This window comes from Plecotus auritus, assembly GCF_963455305.1.
Source record: "Plecotus auritus genome assembly, chromosome: 7".
Taxonomy (NCBI): Eukaryota; Metazoa; Chordata; class Mammalia; order Chiroptera; family Vespertilionidae; genus Plecotus; species Plecotus auritus.
Genome location: NC_137774.1, coordinates 2,799,137 through 2,821,621, shown reverse-complemented (window position 1 = coordinate 2,821,621; position 22,485 = coordinate 2,799,137). Strand labels below are relative to the sequence as shown.

The following is a 22,485-nucleotide window of genomic DNA, read 5'->3' as shown; positions in this document are numbered from 1 at the left end:
ATGTGGGAGCATCAATCTGGGGTGCAGGCCCCACTTCTGCCCCTGAGAAAGTGGGGGTACATTTGGGTGCATGAGGTCTGCCCATCCAGGCAGCTGATCCGTAGCCAGCTCCTCACTGGGTCTGAACCCCCTACGGAGGGTGGGAGCAGCGGCAGAGGGGGCACAGCTCCTGGCGGGTGGCCCTCAGGTGAGAAGACTCAGACAAGGCTGTGCCAGCTCCTGACGCCCCTCCCCGCCCAGACCCTCCGCTCCTCACGCCTCTCCCCTCCGGCTCGGGCCCGGACCCAGGTCCTCAGCAAGATGGCCTTCTCTCCCTAGTGTCTGAAGGCCGGCGGGACCAGTGTGAGGCGCCCAGTGACCCCAAGTTCCCTGACTGCTCAGGGAAGGTGGAGGTGAGGTCTGGGGCTGAGGCTGGGGGTCGGGGTGACCAGGAAGGAGGCTTCTCCGTGGGGGCCACGCCCCAGATTAGCTCTGGAATTCCGCTGTTGGCAGAGCTGTCCGCTAGCCAGGGCCTCCCTGCCTAGCCCCTGCCCTGACCCTGGCACTGGCTGGCAGGGGCCACCCTCAGGGTAACTGCCGCTCTGCGTGGGCCACCGGCCTGGCCCACCCCGCAGTCCCAGGCTGAGCCACGTTCCCGCACCTTTTACAGCAAACGAGCTGTTAAGTATATGGGTGCTCCCTAGCAGCCCGGCGCCCAACAAATTCTAACGAGGCGTGGACGGGTCTCTCCTCACGCCTCGGGTTTAAGGGTTTAACCAGCGGCACTGACGCCCTCGGGCCCACCTCCGGGACCTCCGGCTGCAGGAAGTCTGTCCATCGGGGCCAGCGCGTGGCCGTAAAGGCAGCTCCTCGCTGGTCTGGGCTCCCTGAGAGGGTGGGCGGCGGGACCGCAGACCCTTCCCCGCGGGAGCACCGTGGGTGTCCTGCCCGGCCCAGCCCTTGGGGCTGCTCTGGCCTTGGCCCCAGTGGACTGCAGCCAGGCCCGAGCGGCCGTGCCTCCCGCCGTGCCCTGGCCTGGTTATTTCCCCGGGGCCTCTTTCTGGACCTGGAGGATGGCGGTCCAGCCTGGCCCTCCCGAACTTCTCGGGCCGGGCTGGGGGCCTGGTTCAGTCTCTCCTCCCTGTGCTGTCCTTCGCTGCATCTATAGGGGGGCCCCAGAGACCCCGTTCCCGTCCCGGTGGACCTCACTCAGGGTCCCCAGGGCCATGCGTGCAGGGGGCGTGCCGAGGGCGCGGGCGACTGGCCCCGGCTCCCTGGCCCAGGCTGGCCTCTTTGCAGTGGATGCGCGCCCGCTGGACGTCGGACCCCTGCTACGCCTTCTTCGGGGTGGACGGCACCGAGTGCTCCTTCCTCATCTACCTCAGCGAGGTCGAGTGGTTCTGCCCCCCGCTGCCCTGGAGGAACCGGACGGCCCCCCAGACGGCCCCCAAGCCCCTCCCCAAGGCCCAGGTAGGCTGGGAGTGGGTGGGCTCGTGAGGGCGTGGTGGGCGGGTCATCTGGCCTCTCCAGGCTGGATACCCTTTGCCCCTGGCAAAACGAGGTGGCCAGCCCTGCCCGGTGGGTGGGCAGGTCCCAGCTCACCCCGCTGGATGGGAAGCCAGCCTGACAGGGCCCGCCCCACCTTCTGGGGATGTGCAAACCCAGGCCCACTTGGGGGTGACTGGGGCCTGAGGCTCCCCCTTAATGGGCTAGAATAACAGTAACAATAGCTGCCCTCCTTGAGGGCCTCCTGTGTGCCAAGTACTTTGTTCTTGAACCCCCCGCGGCCCTTATGCGGTCGACTTTAGCAGATGATGGATTGGAGGTCGGGAGAGCTGAGCTAGTTCAAAGCACGGTTATCTCGGTCCCCTGGAAGGCGGCCCGGCCTCCCTGGCCTTCGGGCCCCGCCCTGACCACTACCCTTCCTACCTGCTGGCAGCACCTGGGTCCCTGGGGACTGTGACAGCGAGCAGCTCCTGAGGGCTCCGGACAGGCCTACGTGGCTGGTGTGTGTGGGGGAGGGACCCCCACTGTGGGGCCACTGGGCCTCTTAGAAAGGGCGGGAGAAGCTAGAGCCGGCCCAGCCTCGCGGGAGGTGCCAGCCCCGTCCCAGGGCAGCAGGGGGTGGCGATGGCGCGGCTGCGGGTCTGAGAGTGAGAGCCGAGGACGGGACTCCCCTCCAGGCAGTTTTCCGGAGCAACCTGTCTCACCTCCTGGACCTGATGGGCAGCGGGAAGGAGTCTCTAATCTTCATGAAGAAACGGACCCGGCGGCTCGCGGCCCAGTGGGCACTGGCCGCCCAGCGCCTGGCGCGGAAGCTGGGGGGCACCCAGAGGGACCAGAAGCAGGTACCTGACCTCTGTCCGTGTTCAGGGAGCGGAGCTCAGAGCGCTTCGGAAGTGAGCACAGGGCCCCAGGGCTCCGCGGGGACCCGGGTGTGCCCTCGAAAGAGTTTTGTAGAATTTATTTGAATTTGAGCCGGAAGGGGGAGGGGAGGCAAAGTCAGGTTAGAGGCACATGGTGGCCTGGGGCCTTTTCAGGTTTGGGAAAGCCAAGCTCCTACCCCTTAAAGGCCCTGCATGCTGTAGACATCTGGTTCTTGTTAGGCGGAAATGTCATTGCCTTTGTCTGGAAGGTTGGGAAGGATGTAGCCTGTTTTGGGAGGATTCATTGGTCCATCCATCTATCCATCATCCATTCGTCCATCATCCATCCATCCATCACCCATCCATCCACCCATCCGTCATCCATCCATCCATCTGTCATCCATGCATCTATCCATCCATCATCCATCATCCACCCATCAACCCATCATCCATCCATCCAATCACCCATCCATCCATCCATCATCCATGCATCTATCCATTCACCATCCATCATCATCATCCACCCATCATCTATCCATCCATCATCCATGCATCTATCCATTCACCATCCATCATCCATCATCCACCCATCATCTATCCATCCATCATCCATCCATCCATCCATCCATCTATCATCCATGCATCCATCATACATCCGTCTATCATCCATGCATCCATCAACCCATCAACCCATCATCTATCCATCCATCATCCATCCATCCATCCATCTATCATCCATGCATCCATCATCCATCCATCCATCATCCACCCATCAACCCATCATCTATCCATCCATCATCCATCCATCCATCTATCATTCATGCATCCATCCATTCATCATCTATGCATCCATCATCCACCCATCAACCCATCATCCATCCAATAAATACTTACCTGACTCTCCCATCATCCTGTCTGTTTCTTTCAGAGTCCCTATCATTTCATGAAATTCTCTGTTGTCTGTGTTCACTGTTGTCTCCTCTTCCATCTGGAACGTAAGCGCCATGAGGGCAGGATTAACTGTCTTGTTCACCTGTAGCCCCAGTGTCCAGCACGGTCACTCTGCCTCTTGGCTCCCCCCCCCCGTGCCCAGGCCCAGCTTGGAGACAGTGTCTGCTGCTGGCCGGGTCTCCTTGGGTGGCAGGGCTGTCTCTCCTCCGTGCTGACCCTCTGTGTCCCCCCAGATCCTCGTCCACATCGGCTTCCTGACGGAGGAGTCTGGGGACGTGTTCAGCCCGAGGGTGCTGAAGGGCGGGCCTCTGGGGGAGATGGTGCAGTGGGCGGACATCCTGGCCGCTCTCTACGTCCTGGGCCATGGCCTGCGGGTCACGGTGTCCCTGAAGGAGCTGCAGAGGTGAGTGCCGGAAGGGGAGCCAGTCCCCCGGAACCCTGCTCTGTGCTCAGTCTGCTACCCCCCCTCCTCCCCACGGGGCACCCGGTCACGTTTGGGATGCGCCGAGGAAGCGTATTCACACTGTGCTGCTCACACTGTTGAATTCTCCCGTGAGTTCCCCATCTCTGGGCCGCCCGGTGCCCCGGTGTTTGTGCTCAGGGGCTGACAAACACTGGCCTGTGGGATGGAGCCGTGTGGTGGAAGCGGGGTCCCCTCTGCCTGCTGGTCTTGGGGAGACTTGCAGTTTCTCTTCCAGAACCGGCTCCTTCCTGGGCCTGTCTGGGGGCTGGAGGCCAGTAAGCCCTGGAGGGTGTGAGCTGGGCTGGCGACGCCCACCCCTTCCCCAGTCTTGCCTTTCCAGGTCCCTCTGATGCTGAGGGAGGCGGGAGACTGGTGATTAGAGGGGTGGGGCAGGGTGTGCCCTGAGGCACATGTAAGCCAGGGTGGTGACGGGGACTGACTGCACGAGCTGCACGGGGTGGCAGTGTTGGGGAGCACCATCCCAGGTTCTGGGGCACAGAGTGCCACCTGGAAATAGCACCTCCGCCCCATCTGGCCCAAGGGCACCCGAGCTGGAAGGAGCTGGCAGGGAGCTGTCCCCAGGGCCGGTGCTGACCCTCAGACCGGCCACCCCGTGCTGGGAGAGGGAGCCAGCACGCGGCTCCCTCTGGCTCCTGCCCCGTGGCATTTTGTTGCCAAACCAAGCTGTTCACACCGTGCAAGCCACTTCAGAGCTGGGCGTGCCCACTCGCCGCCCACCAGCGCGCCGTGCTGCTCACTGCTGTGCCCACCCCGCTCTGACGGGAGCGTCAGCACTGGAGCGGAGCGCTGCAGGGCAGCGAATGCCTGCCAAGCTCCCTCGGGAAGCGGCCTGCGAGGAGGCATCTCCCTGCCCTCGGCGCTCCTGCAGGGAGTCAGATGGGGTGAGCGTGAGGGGAGGAGGGAGAAGAGGGACCGGTGTGTGGGCAGTCGAAGAAGGCGTGGGCAACTTGTGGATGGCACAGCCCGTGGCTCTGGGTAGCCATGGGCCAGGCCACCATTGCCCATCACAGGGCCAGAGCATGAAGATGGGGGAGCCCCTGAAAGCGAGGCCCTGCTGAAAAGTCCCACGGTCTGAAATACCCGCCTGCTGCCATTTCTTTCTCTACACATGTGCACCCACATGCACACACGTGTGCACATGCATGCACGCCACTGTGCACACCCATGCATATGCTCACAGGTGTGTGTATGTATATGCTGTGCATACCCTGTGTTTGTACACACAGGCACACCCATGCACACTTCTGCATGCATCTACACACCTCCACACACATGCAACCCCCGGTGCATGACATGAACCACACTGCGTCTGTGTGCACACCCACAGGCACCCTCACAGGCACCCCCCACAGAAGATCCCTATCTTCCCACCGTCACATCACTTCCTGCCCGGCTTTTGTGGGTCAGAAATTCCCAGAAGCAGGGGCTGCTGGGAGAGGCCCTCCCACCTCTGATGTGCAGTCTGTGAGACGGGCAGGCGCAGGGCTGGGCCCAGCGGCTCTGCCCTTGCTCATGGGTGTAGGTGCAAACGCACGCCCTTGCTCAGACAGGGCAGGGTGCGTAAACAGCTCAGTACCCTCGGGAAACAGCTTCAGGACGGTGTTTTTGGAGTATGTTATCAGGTATCATTTTAAAGCAACTAAAATAACAAAAAGAAAAAAAAGAAAGAAAACCACGGTCCCCGGAGGGCGTTAGACAGTTATGTCTGCAGAGCTCACAGCAGGGGCTGTGGGCGGAGCAGGTTTCCAGTGGGGAGTCTAAGCTCCAGCTGCAGCAGAGCCGCGTGGAAAAACACGACGTTTGGGTCCCACTCCTGGTGCCTCTGATTTCATGGGTCTGGGGTGGGACGCACGTATCAAGTTTCACAGCTCCCAGGTGACCTCATGAGGGTGAGGGTTGAGATGTGGGGAAGTCCAGGCTGTGGCTTCTCTAAGCAATCCCGCCCCCCCCCCCCCGCCCCGCCATACACGGTCCGTGGAGGGATAGCTGTGTGTTGGGACACTGTAACAGGTGAGAACTAGTCCCATGGCTTATTCAAAGAGCTGTCCTGTGTCCCCAGTGCAGGGCCTGAGGGACAGGACCGGGGCCTGGCATGGGGGCTCAGGGTCCTAGAAGATGTGTAGAAAGAGTGCTGATCCCTCCCCAGCTCACATTTGCACACCCAAAAGCAGGGGTCCTCAAACTACGGCCCGCGGGCCACATGCGGCCCGCCGAGGACATGTATCCGGCCCGCCGGGTGCCGCTGCCTGTCCTGCTCAGCAGCCGACGCGTCCCGGGCCCGCAGTGCGCATAGGAATTTGTTCATAGTTTTTTTTTAAACTATAGTCCGGCCCTCCCACAGTCTGAGGGACAGGGACCTGGCCCCCCGTTTAAAAAGTTTGAGGACCCCTGCGCCAAAAGCATCCGATCCCCTGGGTTGCAGGGGTGGAGCCCAGCGGAGGGGGCAGGCCCAGGAGGCACCCCTCGGAGGTGGCCGGATAGCGGGGGCATCAGGTGGGAGATGTCCTTTGGGCCACGCCCTTTCTGGGGTGTACGTTCTTCCTGTGACAGGTGTAGGCCGGGGCTGAGAGCTCCTCAAGCTCATTCCTAGCCGGGACCACCCTCACAATATGGGGGCAGCCCTCTCCCCGGGGCGACTCCGGTACAGTCTGGGAGGGCTGGCTGGAGCTGCTGGAACAGAGGACCCAGACAGCAGCATTTACTGCCTCCGTCTGGAGGGCAGTCCGAGACGAGGGTGTCAGCGCCAAGGTGTCGGCAGGGAGGGTTCCTTCCCAGGCCGTGCGGGGTCTGTCTCAGGCCTCTGCCCCTGCTTCGGCGGTCCTTGGCGTTCACTGGTTTGTAGAAGCGTCACCGAGATCCCTGCCTTCGTCCCGCGTGGCCTTCTCCCTGTGCCTGTGTCTGTCTCCAAATTTCCTCTTTACAAAAAAAAAAAAAAAAAAAAAAAGTGTTTTTTAATGGATTTCAGAGAGAGGAAGGGAAAGGGAGAGAGAGCTAGAAACGTTGATGAGAGAGAAACATTTATCAGCTGTCTTCTGCACACCCCCTACTGGGGGTTGAACCCGGGCACGTGCCCTGCCTGGGAATCGAACTGGTGACCTCCTGGTGCCTGGGTTGACGCTCAACCATGGAGCCACACCGGCCGGGCAGATTTCTGTTACTTGTAAGGATGCTGGTCATGGTGGATGAGGGCCCACGCTGGTGACCGCATGTCAACTTGGTGACCTCTGTAAAGACCTGCCTCCACATAAGGTCACATTCTGGGGTGCTGGGGGTTAGGACTGCAACATACGGATTTTGCGGGGGACACAATGCAACCCATAGCAAGATGGTGACCGTTTGGGAACGGAAAGGCGTTTGGGACAGAGATAGCGCGGACTACGTGCGTGGCGTTGCCGTGGGTTCTGCGGGAGGAGGAGGGGTTCCCGCAGCCTTGCCTCCCGGCCCCGGGGAGCATTCCATGCCAGCGGCACCGAGTTAATTTGAAAATAGGTCAACGGGATGTGAGGTAATGTGAATTCTGAGCGTGGCGGCTGGGAAATGGCTTGTGCGGGCATGGCGGGGACAGACGCTGCGGGGACGTTCGCTGCAGTTTATTCCCAGATGTTCACAGCAGACGTCTGGCCACTGCCGAGCGCGGGACGGGCCGCTTCCTCCGCTCCCCGCGCTGCTGTTTTAATTAACCGGCTCACCGCAGTGAGGTTGGGGCAATACAGAGCCCGCACCTGGCTTGGCTGCTGCGTGAGGTTTCCGGGGCGAGAGAGGTGATGTCAGACAGCCCCTCCCGTGAGCCGTCCGCTCTCTGTGGGGAGGAGGGGAGAAGCCAGAGCCCCCGTGGGCTGCACCCCAAGTTATCCTCATGAATGCCTGATTCCGTGGTGGGCATTTTAAAAAAAACAAACATTGTTATGGATTTCAGAGAGGAAGGGAGAGGAAGAGAGAGATGGAAACATCAATGATGAAAATCATTGATCGGCTGCTTCCTCCTACACGCCCCCGACAGGGGATGGAGCCCGAAACCCGGGCATGTGCCCTGATCGGGGATGGAACTGTGACCTCCTGGTTCATGGGTTGACGCTCAACCACAGACCCACGCCGGTCGGGCCGCAGCCGGCCTTCTAAAGTTAAGCTTTCCCTTTCCCGCCGGCCCCGAATTGGCTGCGCTCATCTGTTTTATTTGCATAATTTCAAGCATCATTAAAAGGACATGGCATGAGGAAAAATCACCAGGCTCTTCCTCCACCCATGAGTGAGCTCGGGTTGAGTGGGAAATTAGCTGACTTAACTGGCGAATGACGGGAGCGGAGAGCAGGATGTCTAAGGCGGGGGACGGAGCGGAAACTGGGCTGTCAAGCTCGCGGCCCCACGGGAAGTCGGCGTCCTGGCCTTGTTGTTGATCTGTGTTTGCCCAAGGGAAATCCCGGCGAGGGTCCCCAGAGAATGACGAAGGCAGGCACCCCATCCCTCCCAGCCCGGCTTGACCGAGCCGCCTCCGGCTCGACTCTCGGAGGAGCTGGCCGGGGCCAGGCCCAGGGTTTGAACCCACTCAGATGTGGCCGTGACCGGCTCACCAGGCCGGAACCAGGCTGCACGAGCCAGTCCAGAGCAGCTGCCGGGCCACGGGGCGGCCATCCTCCGAGGCGGGAGAAGGGGAGTGCCTGGGGAAGACCTTGAATTTGGGTGCTGACCGGGTTGAATTGGAGGTGCCCACGTGGAGGCAGCCGGGTGACGGGTCCAGGACTCAGAATGGAATCCAAGTGTCGCTGAAACTGCTGAGGGCTCGGAGGAACCTAAAGAAACGGCCACGTTTCAAGGCCTCGTTGGTCCCACCCCCTTCCCAAAGCAGCTCAGCCGATGCCAGGTGACCCCCGGCGGCTCTCGGGGAGAGGCCGTGGCCTGCTGTCGTCACGGGCCGTGGGAGAGAGCCGGGCAGTGCCCTTGTGCTCAGGGGGGCCCCCGGCGTGTCAGCACTTGGAGCCGATGACCCCGCAGCACCTTGTCAGAGTTCTTTTTAATGAGGTCCTTCCCACAGAGGAGAGAGGGGGGCGGACTCGTTGGTTCCAGAATTGGAGCGCTACCAGGAGAGGTTATTTCCAGCCCCGGACCAAAGGCACAGGGAGAAATAAAACCGAGGATTTTTAGCCCGGAGGGGCCGGTGTGGATCCGCCCAAGTACCGCGTGTGGGCGAGGAGCGGACACGGGACATTCGGGTGGTGCAAGGCCGCCAGCAGGTCCGCGCTGGCCCTCGGGCCCAGGAATGCTTTCCATGGGTCCCCAAAGGGGCTCCCCGGGGGCTTCTCATCCGCCTTCCAGCGAGGTTCTGGACCACAAAACGGGGGGAGGCGGGCAGCTGCTGTTCGGGGAGGAAACGGGGCTTCCACAAGGGGCAGACACGCTCCCCTGGCTCAGGGCTCAGCACAGACTTTCTGAGGGAGGCCTCTGAGCCTGTCACCCTGCAGGGGTGGGCGTCAGCAGGCTGGGCAGGGGCTCCTGCGTGGTGGGCAGGGGGGTCCTGGCAGGAGTTTAACTGGCAGCTGTGCCATGTCCTTCAGGCTCCAGTGAGACGACCCCAAGGCTCCGTCCCAGATGAAAATGCTCACGCGAATGAGCTGGCAGCCGGGTGCCCTGTGGGCAGGGCCGGGCACCTCCGGGGCCAGGTGCCAGGCAGCTGTGCAGAATTATACTTGAGACAGACGGGGTGGGGGGTTCGGGGCGCTTCAGCTCCAAACCCTGCGGCTGCGCTGTGGCTCCTAGGGAAGGTTAAGGGGCCGCTGTAGCAGATAGCAGACAGGCCTGCAGGGAGCACGCGTGTGGGAATTAGCAAAGGCGCCCCTTCCTGCTGGCCAGCGCCCCGGCTGGACCTCGGGCCCACCTGCTCCTCGTTGGAGTCGCCTGTGGAGTGAAGACCTGCACCCCATGCAGGCGCCCCGCCCCCTCCCTGTGCCAGCGCCCTCCCTGCCCGTGTCTATCCTGGGCAGTGGGAACGGGGCGGGGTGGGGGGGGTCCAGGTACTGCAGACACAGGGCCGGATGGGAAGGTGGGTTTCTGCGGCCTGGGGGTCCCCTGGGGCTCAGACTCTGACGGGCTCTTCTCTCAGTAACTTAGGGGTGCCGCCGGGCCGGGGGAACTGCCCGCTCACCGTGCCCCTGCCCTTCGACCTCATCTACACCGACTACCACGGCCTGCAGCAGATGAAGCAGCACATGGGGCTGTCCTTCAGGAAGTACCGGTGAGGGCGGGGTGGTGACCCGCACGGCACCCCCCTCCACGCCCTGGAGGGCGCCTGGACCAGGTCTCCCTGTCTCTGTCCTCCCCTCCCTCCTTCCTTCTCCAAGGAGCCCTGCCCCCTGGCTGACCCGAGGGATAAGGAACCACGGCGTGTGGCCCGGTGGCCCTCTGCTGCGTGGCGGGCTGCGAGAGGGGCAGAGGGGAAGGGAAGGGGACAGTGCTCTGCGACGGGCCCCTTTGTGGGGGGCCCTCAGCACCCGCCTCCCCGGAGGAAGGCAGTGCCATCGCTCAGCCTTGCGGACGGTGGGGCTCGGGTTTAGTGCAGCACCGGAGCCGGCTCTGCATGACGTCTGCTCCAGGCTCGGTGACTGTCCCACGTGGTTTCATTAGGGAAAAAGTGACAGGCAGCGTCCCTGCTTTTATTATTACTGTGCTCGCCACACACCCGCTCCCCGCCCCCCTTCTCCGGGGGAGGAGTGCCGACCTCAGCAGTCTGTGGCCCATCCTGGGTCCCGGGAAGGAGGCGGGGAGCTCCTTCTGGGGCATGTGCGTCTTAGGTGCCCACTCCCTCGGGGCGGGGGCAAGAGGGAGGGGGGCTGTGGCCACTGGGAGCAGCCTCAGGTGGGGACAGAGCCTCTGCCCAGCTGGGAGGGCCACCTGACGTGGCCGGACTGGCAGAGGGGACCTGAGGCGCTGCCTGCCCCAGGGTGTGCCCGCAGCGGCCGGTCCCCAGCCCCGCCCTTTGCACCTCAGCCGGGATGGGCCAGGCACAGCCTGGGGGGGGGCGGGCTCCTGGGCAGAGGGGCTGTGGACTCCAACTCCCTGGAAAGTGCAGATTGTACAGGGGACCCCCTGGGACCGCGTGGGGGACCCCGCCCCAGGCAGGGCCTCCCCTCCTAGGCTCCCTCGGGGCAGCCGTAACAGCTGGCAGTGTGAGTTAGTGGTCCCACGGCCCTGAGATCCTTGGGCGCTTGTCATCCTGCTTGATGGGGATATTCCTTCCTTCCCCCGGTGCTGGGGGGCACATCCCCGAGAGGTTGGGGTGCCTGCCTGTGGTCACACAGCTCTGTGTCTGAGCCCACGCTCCCACCTCACATGGTACCACCCACGGCTGGGGCGCCCCCGGCCCAGGGAGATGCTGAGGTGGCTGATTCCGGTTCCCCATCCCGGGGCAGGTGCCGGATCCGGGTCATCGACACCTTCGGGACGGAACCCGCGTACAACCACGAGGAGTACGCCACGCTGCACGGCTACCGGACCAACTGGGGCTACTGGAACCTCAACCCCAAGCAGTTCATGACCATGTTCCGTGAGTGTCCCGGCCGCGGGCGGGGCGGGGCGGGGAGGTGGGGCCCCGTGGGTCCTGAGGTGGCACCCCGGAGGCGGGCTCCTCCTTCCCCCACATCCCCACATGCCAGCCCTTGGCCTCCCCCAGGAAAGCCTGGCCGGAAAGGATGCCTCTGCTGGGGGCTGGGGAGCGGGGCGTGGGGAGGGAGCAGCCTGGATTTGGGGACCTGTGGGGACCTTTCTGACACCCGCAGCGCCTGGCCTTACCCTCCGGGGCCTTCCAGAGAGAGAGGCCACAAGGGGACTGGGGGTGAAGGGGCGGGACAGCCAGCCTTTCCGAAGCGGAGGGAACAGACGTGGTGAAATGGACGTGGAAAGGCCTGGCAGGTTCTGGAATGCAAGGGCTCCGCCACAGGGCATGACGGGCAGCGAGGCTGTGGGAGCGGCTGGCCTGTGGGTGGAGACCCTCGGGTTTGGACGTCAGGCCTCCGAGGCGAGGAGAGCTGAGCGGCGCTGTTTTTAGTGAGACTGAGACACGGACGCCCTGACTGCCCTCTTCAGCGCAGCCCGCGGGAACGAATTAACCTTTTCTTGACAATTCAGGGCAGTTCTCTGCCTGCCTGGGGGTGTGGGACTGTGGCCCCGGCCCCTCCCGTGCTGTGGGGAGGGGTGCTGACTCCTTGCTGGGGGGCTACTAGCTGTCACCAGCTCAGTGTCTGCCTCCAGCAGCGTCTCACGGGTCTGATTGGCGGCTCCTGGAGGGCTCCGGGTCAGAGAGCCAGGCAGGGCCCTCGCCAGGACTGGTCTCAGTTACGAGCAAGCCAGGTTCTGAGCAGGGCCCCGAGGAACTTGCTGGAAGAAAGCAGCTGGTCTTGATTTCTCTTGTCCCAACGCGTCTCTTCCGGGTGCCGGGGGCCTTCCTGGGTGCCCTCCGGGTCCCAGGCCGTGCTGTTAGAGGCAGGCCAGGTTTCTGGGTGCATAGGTAATGGCTTGATTGGATCCCACGAGGCTGGAAGGCGGGAGCGTTCCTTGGGGCCCAGATGGGGAAACTGAGGCGCGGAGAGGTGGAGCGTCCCAGCTGAGGTCACCCAGCCGCCTCCCCCAGGGCCATGGCCAGGCTGCGGGAGGCTCATCTGAGAGAAGAGGGACTGACTGTCCCAACAGGTCACCTGGGCAGGTTGGGATCCCAGGAGAGTGAGTGACGGGGGTGGGGCGAGTCCCAAGGAGCAGATTTTGGAGGGAGAGGAGGTGGCGGAAACGGCGAGAGCCCTCGGCAGTCTCCTCCCTCAGAAGGGGAGCAGTGAGCCAGGAGGCTGTAAGAGGGGCCGGAGGCCCTGGAACAGAGGGGAGAGGCCTTTTAGCAATGGTTCCTAGTTCACATGGGATCCTGTAATTCCAGGTTCCCTGTAGGTTCTTGAGCTAGGAAATGTCCTGGAGAAAGGGTTTTTGTTTTGTTTTTTAATTTAAAAAAAATTTAAGTAATTTAAAAAATGGATTTCAGAGAGAGGAAGGGAGAGGGAGACAGAGATAGGAACATGAGTGATGAGAGAGAATCATTCATCGGCTGCCTCCTGCACGCCCCCCGCCCCTGGGGATCGAGCCCACAACCCTGGCATGTGCCCTGACCGGAACGGAACCATGGCCTCCTGATTTATAGGTCGGTGCTCAACCACTGAGCCACACCGGCCGGGCGAGAAAAGGTTTTTTGAGGCACATTACTTATTCTGGCTGACTTCCGACGACCCACGGAGCAAAGGCAGACGAGGGGGAAGCAGGAGATGGGGTAAGAGGCTTCTGTAATAATCCACACAAAAAATAAGCACTTGTCCTGGGGTGGAGCCCTCTGCATGTGGAGGTCCAAACCTGGCACACTCCTACTCACCCTCCAAAACCCCATGTTCAATGTTTCCTCTTCGCCCTCCCTTTCGGTGATCCCCTGGTCTCCTGTTCCAGGCAGAATGTTTTTGTAACTCTTAAATACACCTCAATCGGTGAAAGCATATATTGAATTATATGACAGTTATTTGCAAATAACATTTACTCTCGCTGATAGATTATGAATCACTCCAAAAGGAGCCACGGGCTGATTTATCTTTATTTCCCTGAAGCCTCCTGAGGTCCTCAGAAAATGTTAATTGGTTGAATACATTAAAGAGAGAAGAAACAACAAAAAACGGAGAGGCTTGCCGGCTTTAATGGCTTACCAAGTGCAGGAAGCCAGACACAAGCAGCCCTCCTTGCCCGTGAGCTGGCTCCCCCTGCCCCCTCCTCCCCCCCCCCCCACTCCTCCCCCGCCTGCCCCTTGCCCTGGCCTCACCCTGCCCCACCCCCCACAGCTCCATGCTTAATCGCCCTGTTGTTTTCATTGGCTGCAGTACTTCCTGTCCCATGCCCACGTGGTTTGTCCATTGTGTCCTAAACCTGCCCCTCCTGGGGGCGGGGGCGGAACGAGGGATCGAGTCTTCAGCTCCGAGAATAGGGAGAATAGGGAGGAGATGGCAACCGGGGAGAGGCCTGGGTGGCAGCCCCGGCTGGAGCCAGAGGGGAGGGAGAGGGGATGGGGCTGGGCAGGGTCTGGTCCACCCTCCTGGGGCCTCTCCCCAGCCGGCTGGCTGAGGCAGAGCCTCCCGAGACATCATAGAAGTGACTCCAGGCCCCGCCTCCTGGTGGCTGACCTCCAGGGAGGAGCTGTGCTGTCCTGTAGCCAGCAAACGCCCCACCGGACAGTGTCAGCCCCAGGGTGGCCCTTCGACAGCAAGCCATCCCTCCTCTCAGACGCACCAGATACTGGTTACGCCCCTTTGTGGGGCGGGGGGCGAGCTTAGAAACACGACATTCCATCTGCACATTTGATGGAAGTGTACACCCCGCTCCCGAAACGCCAGCATGTGACAGACGTGCATCTGAACCTACGACATGGGGTGTTTGGCGTCAGGGTTGTGTGGAGGCCACGGCCTCGCCCTGGAAGGCAGCATGGATTTCATGGGCTCCCACAGCTATTCCGCTCAAGGTCCCTGCGCGGGAGGGAGGGACCTGGTGCCCTGCGGACGATGGCGCTGTGCCGACACGGCCACCCCTGGCCGCAGACACAGTCAGGGACGCGCTCCAGCGGCGAGGAATGGCAGCGGGAGCTCAAGGGTGTCGCCTGCCCTGGGCTCGGGGCTCGGGGCTCGGGGACAAGGAAGTCAGAGCAGGCTCCTCGCTCCAACAGAGACCTGACCGCAGTGGGCGGGCCTCGGAGGGAGGGCCCCAGGAAGGCTCCTGGGAGAGGGCCCTGAAGGCTGAGTAGGGTTTCTCACCCCAGAAAGGGGAGGCGGGCACCCCAGGCAGAGGGACAGCGGGGCGGGATGGCAGGTGTGGCAGCAGGGCAGGATGGCAGGTGTGAAGGGCAGGATGGCAGGTGTGAAGGGGAGGGTGGCAGGTGTGAAGGGGAGAGTGGCAGGTGTGAAGGGGAGGGTGGCAGGTGTGAAGGGGAGGATGGCAGGTGTAAAGGGAAGGTGGCAGGTGTGAAGGGGAGGGTGGCAGGTGTGAAGGGGAGGGTGGCAGGTGTGAAGGGGAGGGTGGCAGGTGTGGCAGCGGGGCAGGGTGGCAGGTGTGAAGGGGAGGGTGGCAGGTGTGAAGGGGAGGGTGGCAGGTGTGAAGGGGAGGGTGGCAGGTGCGACAGCGGGGCAGGATGGCAGGTGTGAAGGGGAGGATGGCAGGTGTGACAGCAGGGCGGGATGGCAGGTGTGACAGCGGGGCAGGTGATGGCAGGTGTGACAGCGGGGCGGGATGGCAGGTGTGACAGCGGGGCGGGATGGCAGGTGTGACAGCAGGGCGGGATGGCAGGTGTGACAGCGGGGCAGGTGATGGCAGGTGTGACAGCGGGGCGGGATGGCAGGTGTGACAGCGGGGCAGGATGGCAGGTGTGAAGGGGAGGATGCGTCCACTCCATGGACCGGTGGGCTCGGTTCTCCGTGAACCAGGTGCCCGGGACAGGAGTGAACAAAACAGAGCCCCCGTCCTCACGGGGTGCATGTTCTGACAGTAATACGGGAACCAATCTATACATAGCACAGCCTGCGGCCAGCGAGCACCATGACAAAACACGTGGGTCAGAGGACAGAGACGGGCCAGCAAGGACCTCTCGGTGGGCCGTGTGAGCAGAGAGCTGCCCGAGGGGATACTGGCAGGGTCTGGGGCAGGGGGGGGGGGAGTGTGAGATGCTGTAGACGGCCGGGGACCCTGGCCTCCAGGAGCTGTGGGTTTTGTGCAGAGGGGGGACCTGAGTGCATCTAAGTCTGAACGGCTGGCTCAGGAGACGACGATGCCAAGAGACCCACGGAAAGGGGGCAGCGGCCACAGCGGTCCAGGCAGGGCGGGTGACGGAGGGACAGGGAGCAAACGGGAGGGCAGGGTCCTGGCTGGGTCCCGGGCCGTGGCTGCCCCATCCTGAGCCTCAGTTTCCTCGTCTGGGAACCAGCAAGGGGACCGGCGACCCTCAGGGTTCCTCGCGCCCCGAGGCTGGTGACAGTTTCTGGGAGAGGGAGAGGCCGGGGCCAGGGCGCGGAGGGGTGCACTCCTCCCTCTCCCCCCCAAGACCTTGCACCCCAGCCCCTCCCGTCCTGCCACACGGGGCGGCCCTGGGAGACCCTGGCGTGTCCTGGTGACGCCCTCCTGGCCCTGGTCTGGCTGCAGCTCACACCCCCGACAACTCCTTCATGGGCTTCGTGTCGGAGGAGCTGAACCAGACGGAGAAGCAGCGCATCAAGGCCGGCAAGGCCAGCAACATGGCCGTGGTGTACGGCAAGGAGGCCAGCATCTGGAAGGTGCGCCCCGCCCGCCCCGAGCCCGTCCCGAACCGCCCCCACCCGCCCCAGCAGGCACGGAGGAGAGCGCCCCCCACGAGTGGGTCAGAAGAGTGGTCCCCGACTGCCGTGGGGCAGGCCTGGCTGAGGCTGGCCCCTTGTCCCCCTCCCTGCCCCTACTCTGCCCCAAACTCAGTGTCCTTGACCGAGGCCTGTGACTTCACCCTCCACCCTCCCTGGGATGGGAAGGGGCTTAGGCGAGACTTGGGGGTTCTGTGGGACGCGGGGCCGTGGAGAAGGCGGGAGAGGACCAGGGACTGGAACCCCATTTCCAGGGCGGGGTCCCGGAGAAGTGCTGCCTGTGGGCACTGACCTGCTCGCCCGGGCACTGACCTGCTCTCTCCTCTTTCCTCTGCCCCCCCCCCGCCCCCCGGCCATGAGGCAGCTCCAGGTACGTGACTGTGCTGCGTGCTCCCCCCTCCTCCCGGCCCTCCTCCTCCCGTTTATCACGTGGCCGTTTTCTGGACTGACCCTCACTCTGTAGTGTAGGGTTAGGTTCAGCGAACAGTGACTGAGACGATGGAGGGGCTGTGCCCGGGGCCACACAGCTGGTTAGGGGCTGGCTGCTGGCCGACCTAAGACTGGCCCACACCTCCCGGCTTCCAGACCAGGGCTCTCTCCTACTGGCCCTGCCTCCCGGGGGCGGGGCGGGCGGGCGCCCACCTCCCCCTCGTCCCCCAGGGGAAGGAGAAGGTCCTGAGCATCCTGAGCGAGCACATGGAGGTCCACGGCACCGTGTTCTACGAGAGCCAGCGGCCCCCCGAGGTCCCTGCCTTCGTCAAGAACCACGGGCTCTTGCCGCAGCCCGAGTTCCAGCAGCTGCTGCGCAAGGCGAAGGTGAGCCTGGCCGTGGGCACCGGGGGGTGGGGGTGGGGGTGCCGGCCATCCCCACGCGGCTCCGGTGTGGACAGGCCCGCTGGCTCTGTGCTCACGGTGTGCACACGTGTGGTTGGGGGAAGGGTGCCGAGCAGCCTGGACGGCCTCCTGTGTCCATTCAGTCACCCGCCCGGCGCCTGCGGGAGTCAGCCCCTGGCAGGAGTTAGTTAGGTGCGGGGTTCGTGTTTGCGGGATGAATGGTCAAGGTCCTTTGAGGGCAGCTGAGGTGGGGTCTGACGCCTTCTCAAGTTGAGAGCCCACGGTTCCCTCCCCTGCGGAACCAGCCTGTTTGAGCAGCGACGCCACCCACACTGCCTCACCTGCCTCCTCACTTCACAGATGGGGAAACCGAGGCCCAGGCAGGGGAGGTGCTTGCCGTGGCACCCAGCTGGGCTGGGCTGTCCTTTTTTTTATAATTCAGAGAGGAAAGGAGAAGGGGGGAGAGAGGAACATCAATGATGGAGAGAATCATCGATCCGCTGCCTCCTGCACGCCCCACACTGGGGATCGAGCCCGTAACCTGGGCCTGTGCCCTGATGGGGAATCGAACCCTGACCTCCTGGTTCATAGGTCGATGCTCAACCACGGAGCCACCCCCGCTGGGCTGAGCTGTCTTTCCTCCCCCCAACCCGCCCCCCCCCCCCGCAACCCTCACCCCCACTGCCTCCTGTGAGTGAACGCCCCAACCCCAAGCTCGCCCCTGCTTCCCGGGGTTGCGTGTGGCCCTGGCCTTCCCTGACCGCCGCGCCGCCTCGCTCCTCAGCTCTTCGTAGGGTTCGGCTTCCCGTACGAGGGCCCCGCGCCCCTGGAGGCCATCGCCAATGGCTGTGTCTTCCTGCAGACCCGCTTCAGCCCGCCCCACAGCTCCCTCAACCACGAGTTCTTCCGAGGCAAGCCCACCTCCAGGGAGGTGAGTGGGGGGACCCAGGCCCCAGATCTGAGGGTCTGAGATGGGGACCCCGCAGGTCCTGGAAGAGGGAGACCGAGGCGTGGAGCAAAGGACGGCGGGGGCCGGTGGACGGGCCGCTGCACACACACCCCCCTGCCCCTGCCCCTGCCCTGCCCTGCCCTCCAGGTGTTCTCACAGCACCCGTACGCCGAGCGCTTCATCGGCAAGCCCCACGTGTGGACCGTGAACTACAACAACTCGGGGGAGTTTGAGGCCGCCCTCAAGGCCATCCTGCGGACCCAGGTGAGCCTCAGGCCCGTCGGAAGGCCAGCGCGTGCTGGGTGTCCACCCAGAAACCATGCCCTCGCGGTGAGTTCCGACTCCCAGGCCGGGGTCGGCAGGTGTGACCGCGGATCCCCCCGCACCAGCGTGTGTGAAGGTGAGCAGCACAGGTGAGGGAGACCTGAGGCCCCCAGCCCGCTGGCCCCAGCTCTGGGGGGGGGAGGGGCCCTTCAGTCACCTCTCGGCCTCAGTGGGTTTGCCCGTTGGCACCTGTCCGTCCAGGTGAGGCCATTCAAGGTGAGGGGACGGGAGGCCGTGCGGGGCCTTTGCATCATCACCTCGTGGCATGCGTTTGCCGGAAGCAGGCAGAGCGTTTGGAGGGGAATCTCTTCTCTAAAGATCAGTGGGGATGCTGAAACCGGTGTGGCTCAGTGCATAGAGCGTCGGCCTGCGGACTGAAGGGTCCCAGGTTTGATTCCGGTCAAGGGCATGTACCTTGGTTGCTGGCACATCCCCAGTGGGAGGTGTGCAGGAGGCAGCTGATCGATGTTTCTACCTCTCTATCCCTCTCCCTTTCTCTCTGTAAAATATCAATAAAATATATTCAAAAAAAAAAAAAAAAAAGATCAGTGGGAAAACATCCATGGGTGAGGAGTAGCAAGGAAAGAAAGAAAGAAGCAATGACCCAGGCGCCGGGGAGTCTGGGTGTCACAGAGGACAGTGGCCTGTCCCAGGACGGGGGGTGCTCGGGCGGCTTCCTGGAGGCGGTGTCGCCTGAGGGGAGGGTGGACGGGCTGGGTTGGCTGTGGGAAGAGGCATCAGGGCCCATGACCGGATGGAGCGTTGACATGACCGAAAGGGGAGAAGCTCAGTGAGGCTGGGACCAGCGTGGGAGGGAGGTCCTGGCCTCGGTCTCCCAGGTCCTGAGCCCCAGGGAGCCTCGGGGGTACCCGGAGGAGCAGGGAATCCGAGCAGAGGGGCCAGAGCTCCGCTCCCAGTGCTGAGCATGGCCGGGCCCCGGGCACCAGGCCTCCTGCCCCATGTCTGCCTGTGTCTCCCTCCACAGGTAGACCCTTACCTGCCCTATGAGTACACCTGTGAGGGGATGCTGGAGCGAATCCATGCCTACATCCAGCACCAGGTAGGGGCCTCTGCTCTCCCCCCACCCCCAACCCCATCCGACCAGAGGAGGGCGCCAGGCCAGCACAGCCTGAGGAGGCCACCCCTGTCCAGGTGCTGCGTCCGTTTGATTCCCTGTTGCTTCCCCAGTTCGTCCTTCTGTCTCCTTCCTTCCCGGCACAGCCAGTGGGGACGGGGGGCCGGTGGGGTCAGTATTGCTGTCAGAGGCCAGGCCTGAGGCCCTGGGTGGGTTCCCTGACCTCCCGGGCTTCCCTCCCATCTTCCCTGGAAACAGATCAGTACCCGCCCCCCCCCCCCCCGTGGGGCTGCGGCCGGGGGTAAATGAAAGGAAGCCCCGATGGTGATGCGAGTAAGATGATTGGGTCGCCAGCACCCACGTATCAGCCCGTGGCCTCCGTGGCCCCCGTGGCCCCCGTGGCCCCCTGCCCTCTCACACTGCTCTCTCCTGGCAGGACTTCTGCGCAGCCCCAGGCCCCGCCCCACCAGGGGCTGGAGTCCCAAAGAGCCCCTTCGTCCTGGCCCCCAATGCCACCCACCTCGAATGGGCCCGGAACTCCAGCCTGGCCCCTGGGGCCTGGCCCCCAGCGCACTCCCTCCGGGCCTGGCTGGCTGCCGTGGGCAGGGCCTGCACGGACGCCTGCCTGGACCGCGGGCTGGTCTGCGAGCCCTCCTTCTTCCCCTTCCTCAACAGCCAGGACGCCTTCCAGAAGTGAGTGAGCCGCGGCCCCTTCCTCCGCCCAGCCAGGCTCACTCCCGAACCCTCGCCCAGCCTGCAGCAGTGGGGGAGGGGTGCCTTCAGTGGGTCAGGAAGGATCCCAAGGGACCTTCCAGGCAGGTGTCCATCAGAGCTCCACACTCAGCCCCAAGCCACCAAGGGAGCTGCCTGCCCGGTCCCCCTCCCCCCAGCATCTTCCCCAGACTCTCCCTGATGGGTCAGCCAGGCCCCCCCTGCCCCCCTCCTCTCTCTGAGCAGGTGGGAGAAGGCGCTGAGGGCCAGGGTCTGTCCTGGCAGCTCCTAGAAAGTTCTTCCCCGGTTTGGGCTGGGCCGGCCGGGGCGGTGGGCAGGACCCGCTGGGCATTCTGCGCCTGCGCTGAGTGCTGCCGCCCTGGTGCCCGCCAGGCTGCAGGTGCCCTGCGACAGCACCGAGTGGGAGATGAACCACCTGTACCCGGCCTTCGCCCAGCCCGGCCAGGAGTGCCTCCTGCAGAAGGAGCCCCTGCTCTTCAGCTGCGCGGGCGCCAGCGCCAAGCACCGCCGGCTCTGCCCGTGCCGGGACTTCCGCAAGGGCCAGGTGGCCCTGTGCCAGGACTGCCTGTGAGGGCGCCCGCGGGCCCCCTGCACGGAGAAGCACCAGCAGATTCCGAGCTCCAGCGACCCCCCACCCCGGCCCCCAAGCTGGGCTCCCTCCCTCGGCCAGGGGTGGGCAGGGCAGGCGCGTGCCAGGCTGCAGGGAGGGCGGCTCCTCCGGGTGCCGGTGCCCACCCCGGGCCGGCTCCTCCTCGTCCCAGGGGCTCATGGCGGCAGCGAGGCCAAACGGCTGTGGGGCTGCCAGAGGGTCCCCCTGGCCGGGGGCAGGGGCAGAGGCCAGAGCTGACAGGTGGAGAGAGGGTCCTGGCCTCCCTGGGCCCAGGAAGGGGCCTCGCGCCACACAAGGTCGGGAGCAGGGGTCCCAGGAGGGGGGTCAGCCTTGTCTCTCTGGAGGAGTTTGGGGTGTGGCCAGAAGGGGCAGGGGGCTGGGCGAGGCCAGGCGGAAGGACCCAGTTCTTGCCTCTCCCCTTTCCCACACCCGCTCCCTGCTGCACGGGCCGCAGTTGGGGGCACGGGGATCCCTGGGACAGGGGTGGAATTGTGTCCCCGTCCTGCTTGTTCAGCTCTCTTCACTCGGACTTCTCCTGAGCCCCTCCTGGCATGGCTGCCGTTCCGGACCACGGCTGTGCTCCCACAGCCTGCTTCCCCACCCCCCCAGCTCTGAGGACAGGTGCTGGGTCCCTTCCCAGCGTCTATCGCAGGCGAAGGCTCGGCCGGAGCTTCTGCCCCATCACACCCCTGGCCCGGGCCCTGGCTACCCAGGCCCGCCCGCCCCCAGGCCCCCACCCTTCAATGCTGTGTCTGTGTCCCTCCAGCTTCCATGCACCTCTGGATCAACTGTGCACCCCCGTGCAGCATGCCTGCCCCCGCCCAGGCCCTCAGAAACACTGCCACCCCATCCTGTGTATAACCCCCGCCCTCCCTGGGCGACCCGGCCGCCCTCCTGGGCTGCCCCGCCCCCCGGCCATGGAGGCACCCCCCACCCCCCGGGCCCTGAGAGTTGGAGGAGGTGGCCTCTGGGTGCAACAGGTGCCTCCCACCCGGCCCCTCGCCCGGCCCCGCCGCCCTGCAGCCGCAGACACTCAAGTCACCAAGGACCTGACCTTCGGGGGAAAGCAATAGAGACTCTCTTTTCTCTCTTTTTTAAAGATTTATTTCTTGAAATAATAAATATTTTATTGGGATGTGAGGTGCAGAGGAGGGAGCCTGCTGCTTCTCATCTTTTCTGGGACGCCGAGGGGCTGGGAACGCCCAGGGGGAGCCGTGGGGGCGGGCATCTGGGGCCCCCGGGTCCCCGCTCCACGTCGTAGAGGCTGGGGCTCTGCGTCAGGCTGCCCGCAGGAAGGCCCAGCAGGTGCCAGCCGACAGGCCCTCCTGCTGCCCTGCGTGCCACTCCAGGGACCCTGCTTGGCCTCTGCTGTGGAGTGTGAGGTCCGAGAACATGGCATTCACTCTTCCCGGGGCATCGACGGTGCTGGGGGCCCGGGCCGGGACTGTCCCTGCACGTGTGCGCCGTCCTGTGGGGCGGGCACTGTTACCCCAGCTGGCGGTGGAGACACCTGAGGCGCAAAGAGTTTTAGTCACTTGCCCAAGGTCACACAGCTGGGAAGCAGCGAGGGGGGATTTGCTATAAACTGGGGATCGGTTCCAAGTTGCCATGCCGATCAAATGAACCAAGAGAGTGGCGGCCGGCGTGGCGCCCTGGCCGCAGGACGCACTCAGGGTCTTATGTGACCTGTGTCTGACGCGCCCCAGCCAGCGGCTTGCTTCTAGCGGGGGGCTCTCGCTGGGGGAAGCTAGCCCCTGAGGACAGGTGGCCCTGTCTGGAGGTAGTTCTGATGGCCACACCT

General features: G+C 63.9%; 1 protein-coding gene across 2 annotated transcripts in view; it reads left to right on the top strand.

Moving 5' to 3' along the window:
• MGAT5B (alpha-1,6-mannosylglycoprotein 6-beta-N-acetylglucosaminyltransferase B) overlaps positions 1-21,835 on the top strand; it is a 40,991-nt gene extending 19,156 nt beyond the window's left edge. Inside the window, exons 5-17 of one of the 2 annotated variants that reach the window (XM_080679601.1) lie at positions 319-392; positions 1,279-1,449; positions 2,163-2,327; positions 3,530-3,699; positions 9,875-10,006; positions 11,181-11,314; positions 15,970-16,100; positions 16,821-16,976; positions 17,857-17,925; positions 18,091-18,207; positions 19,253-19,327; positions 19,779-20,035; positions 20,447-21,835. In XM_080679601.1, coding sequence (XP_080535727.1) covers positions 319-392; positions 1,279-1,449; positions 2,163-2,327; positions 3,530-3,699; positions 9,875-10,006; positions 11,181-11,314; positions 15,970-16,100; positions 16,821-16,976; positions 17,857-17,925; positions 18,091-18,207; positions 19,253-19,327; positions 19,779-20,035; positions 20,447-20,645 — 1,850 coding nt within the window. In that variant the 3' untranslated portion in view covers positions 20,646-21,835. Of the gene's footprint in view, positions 1-318; positions 393-1,278; positions 1,450-2,162; positions 2,328-3,529; positions 3,700-9,874; positions 10,007-11,180; positions 11,315-15,969; positions 16,101-16,820; positions 16,977-17,778; positions 17,926-18,090; positions 18,208-19,252; positions 19,328-19,778; positions 20,036-20,446 lie in introns of both variants that reach the window. The other variant, XM_080679600.1, reaches the window with a different exon arrangement.
• The last annotated feature ends 650 nt before the right edge of the window (positions 21,836-22,485 follow it).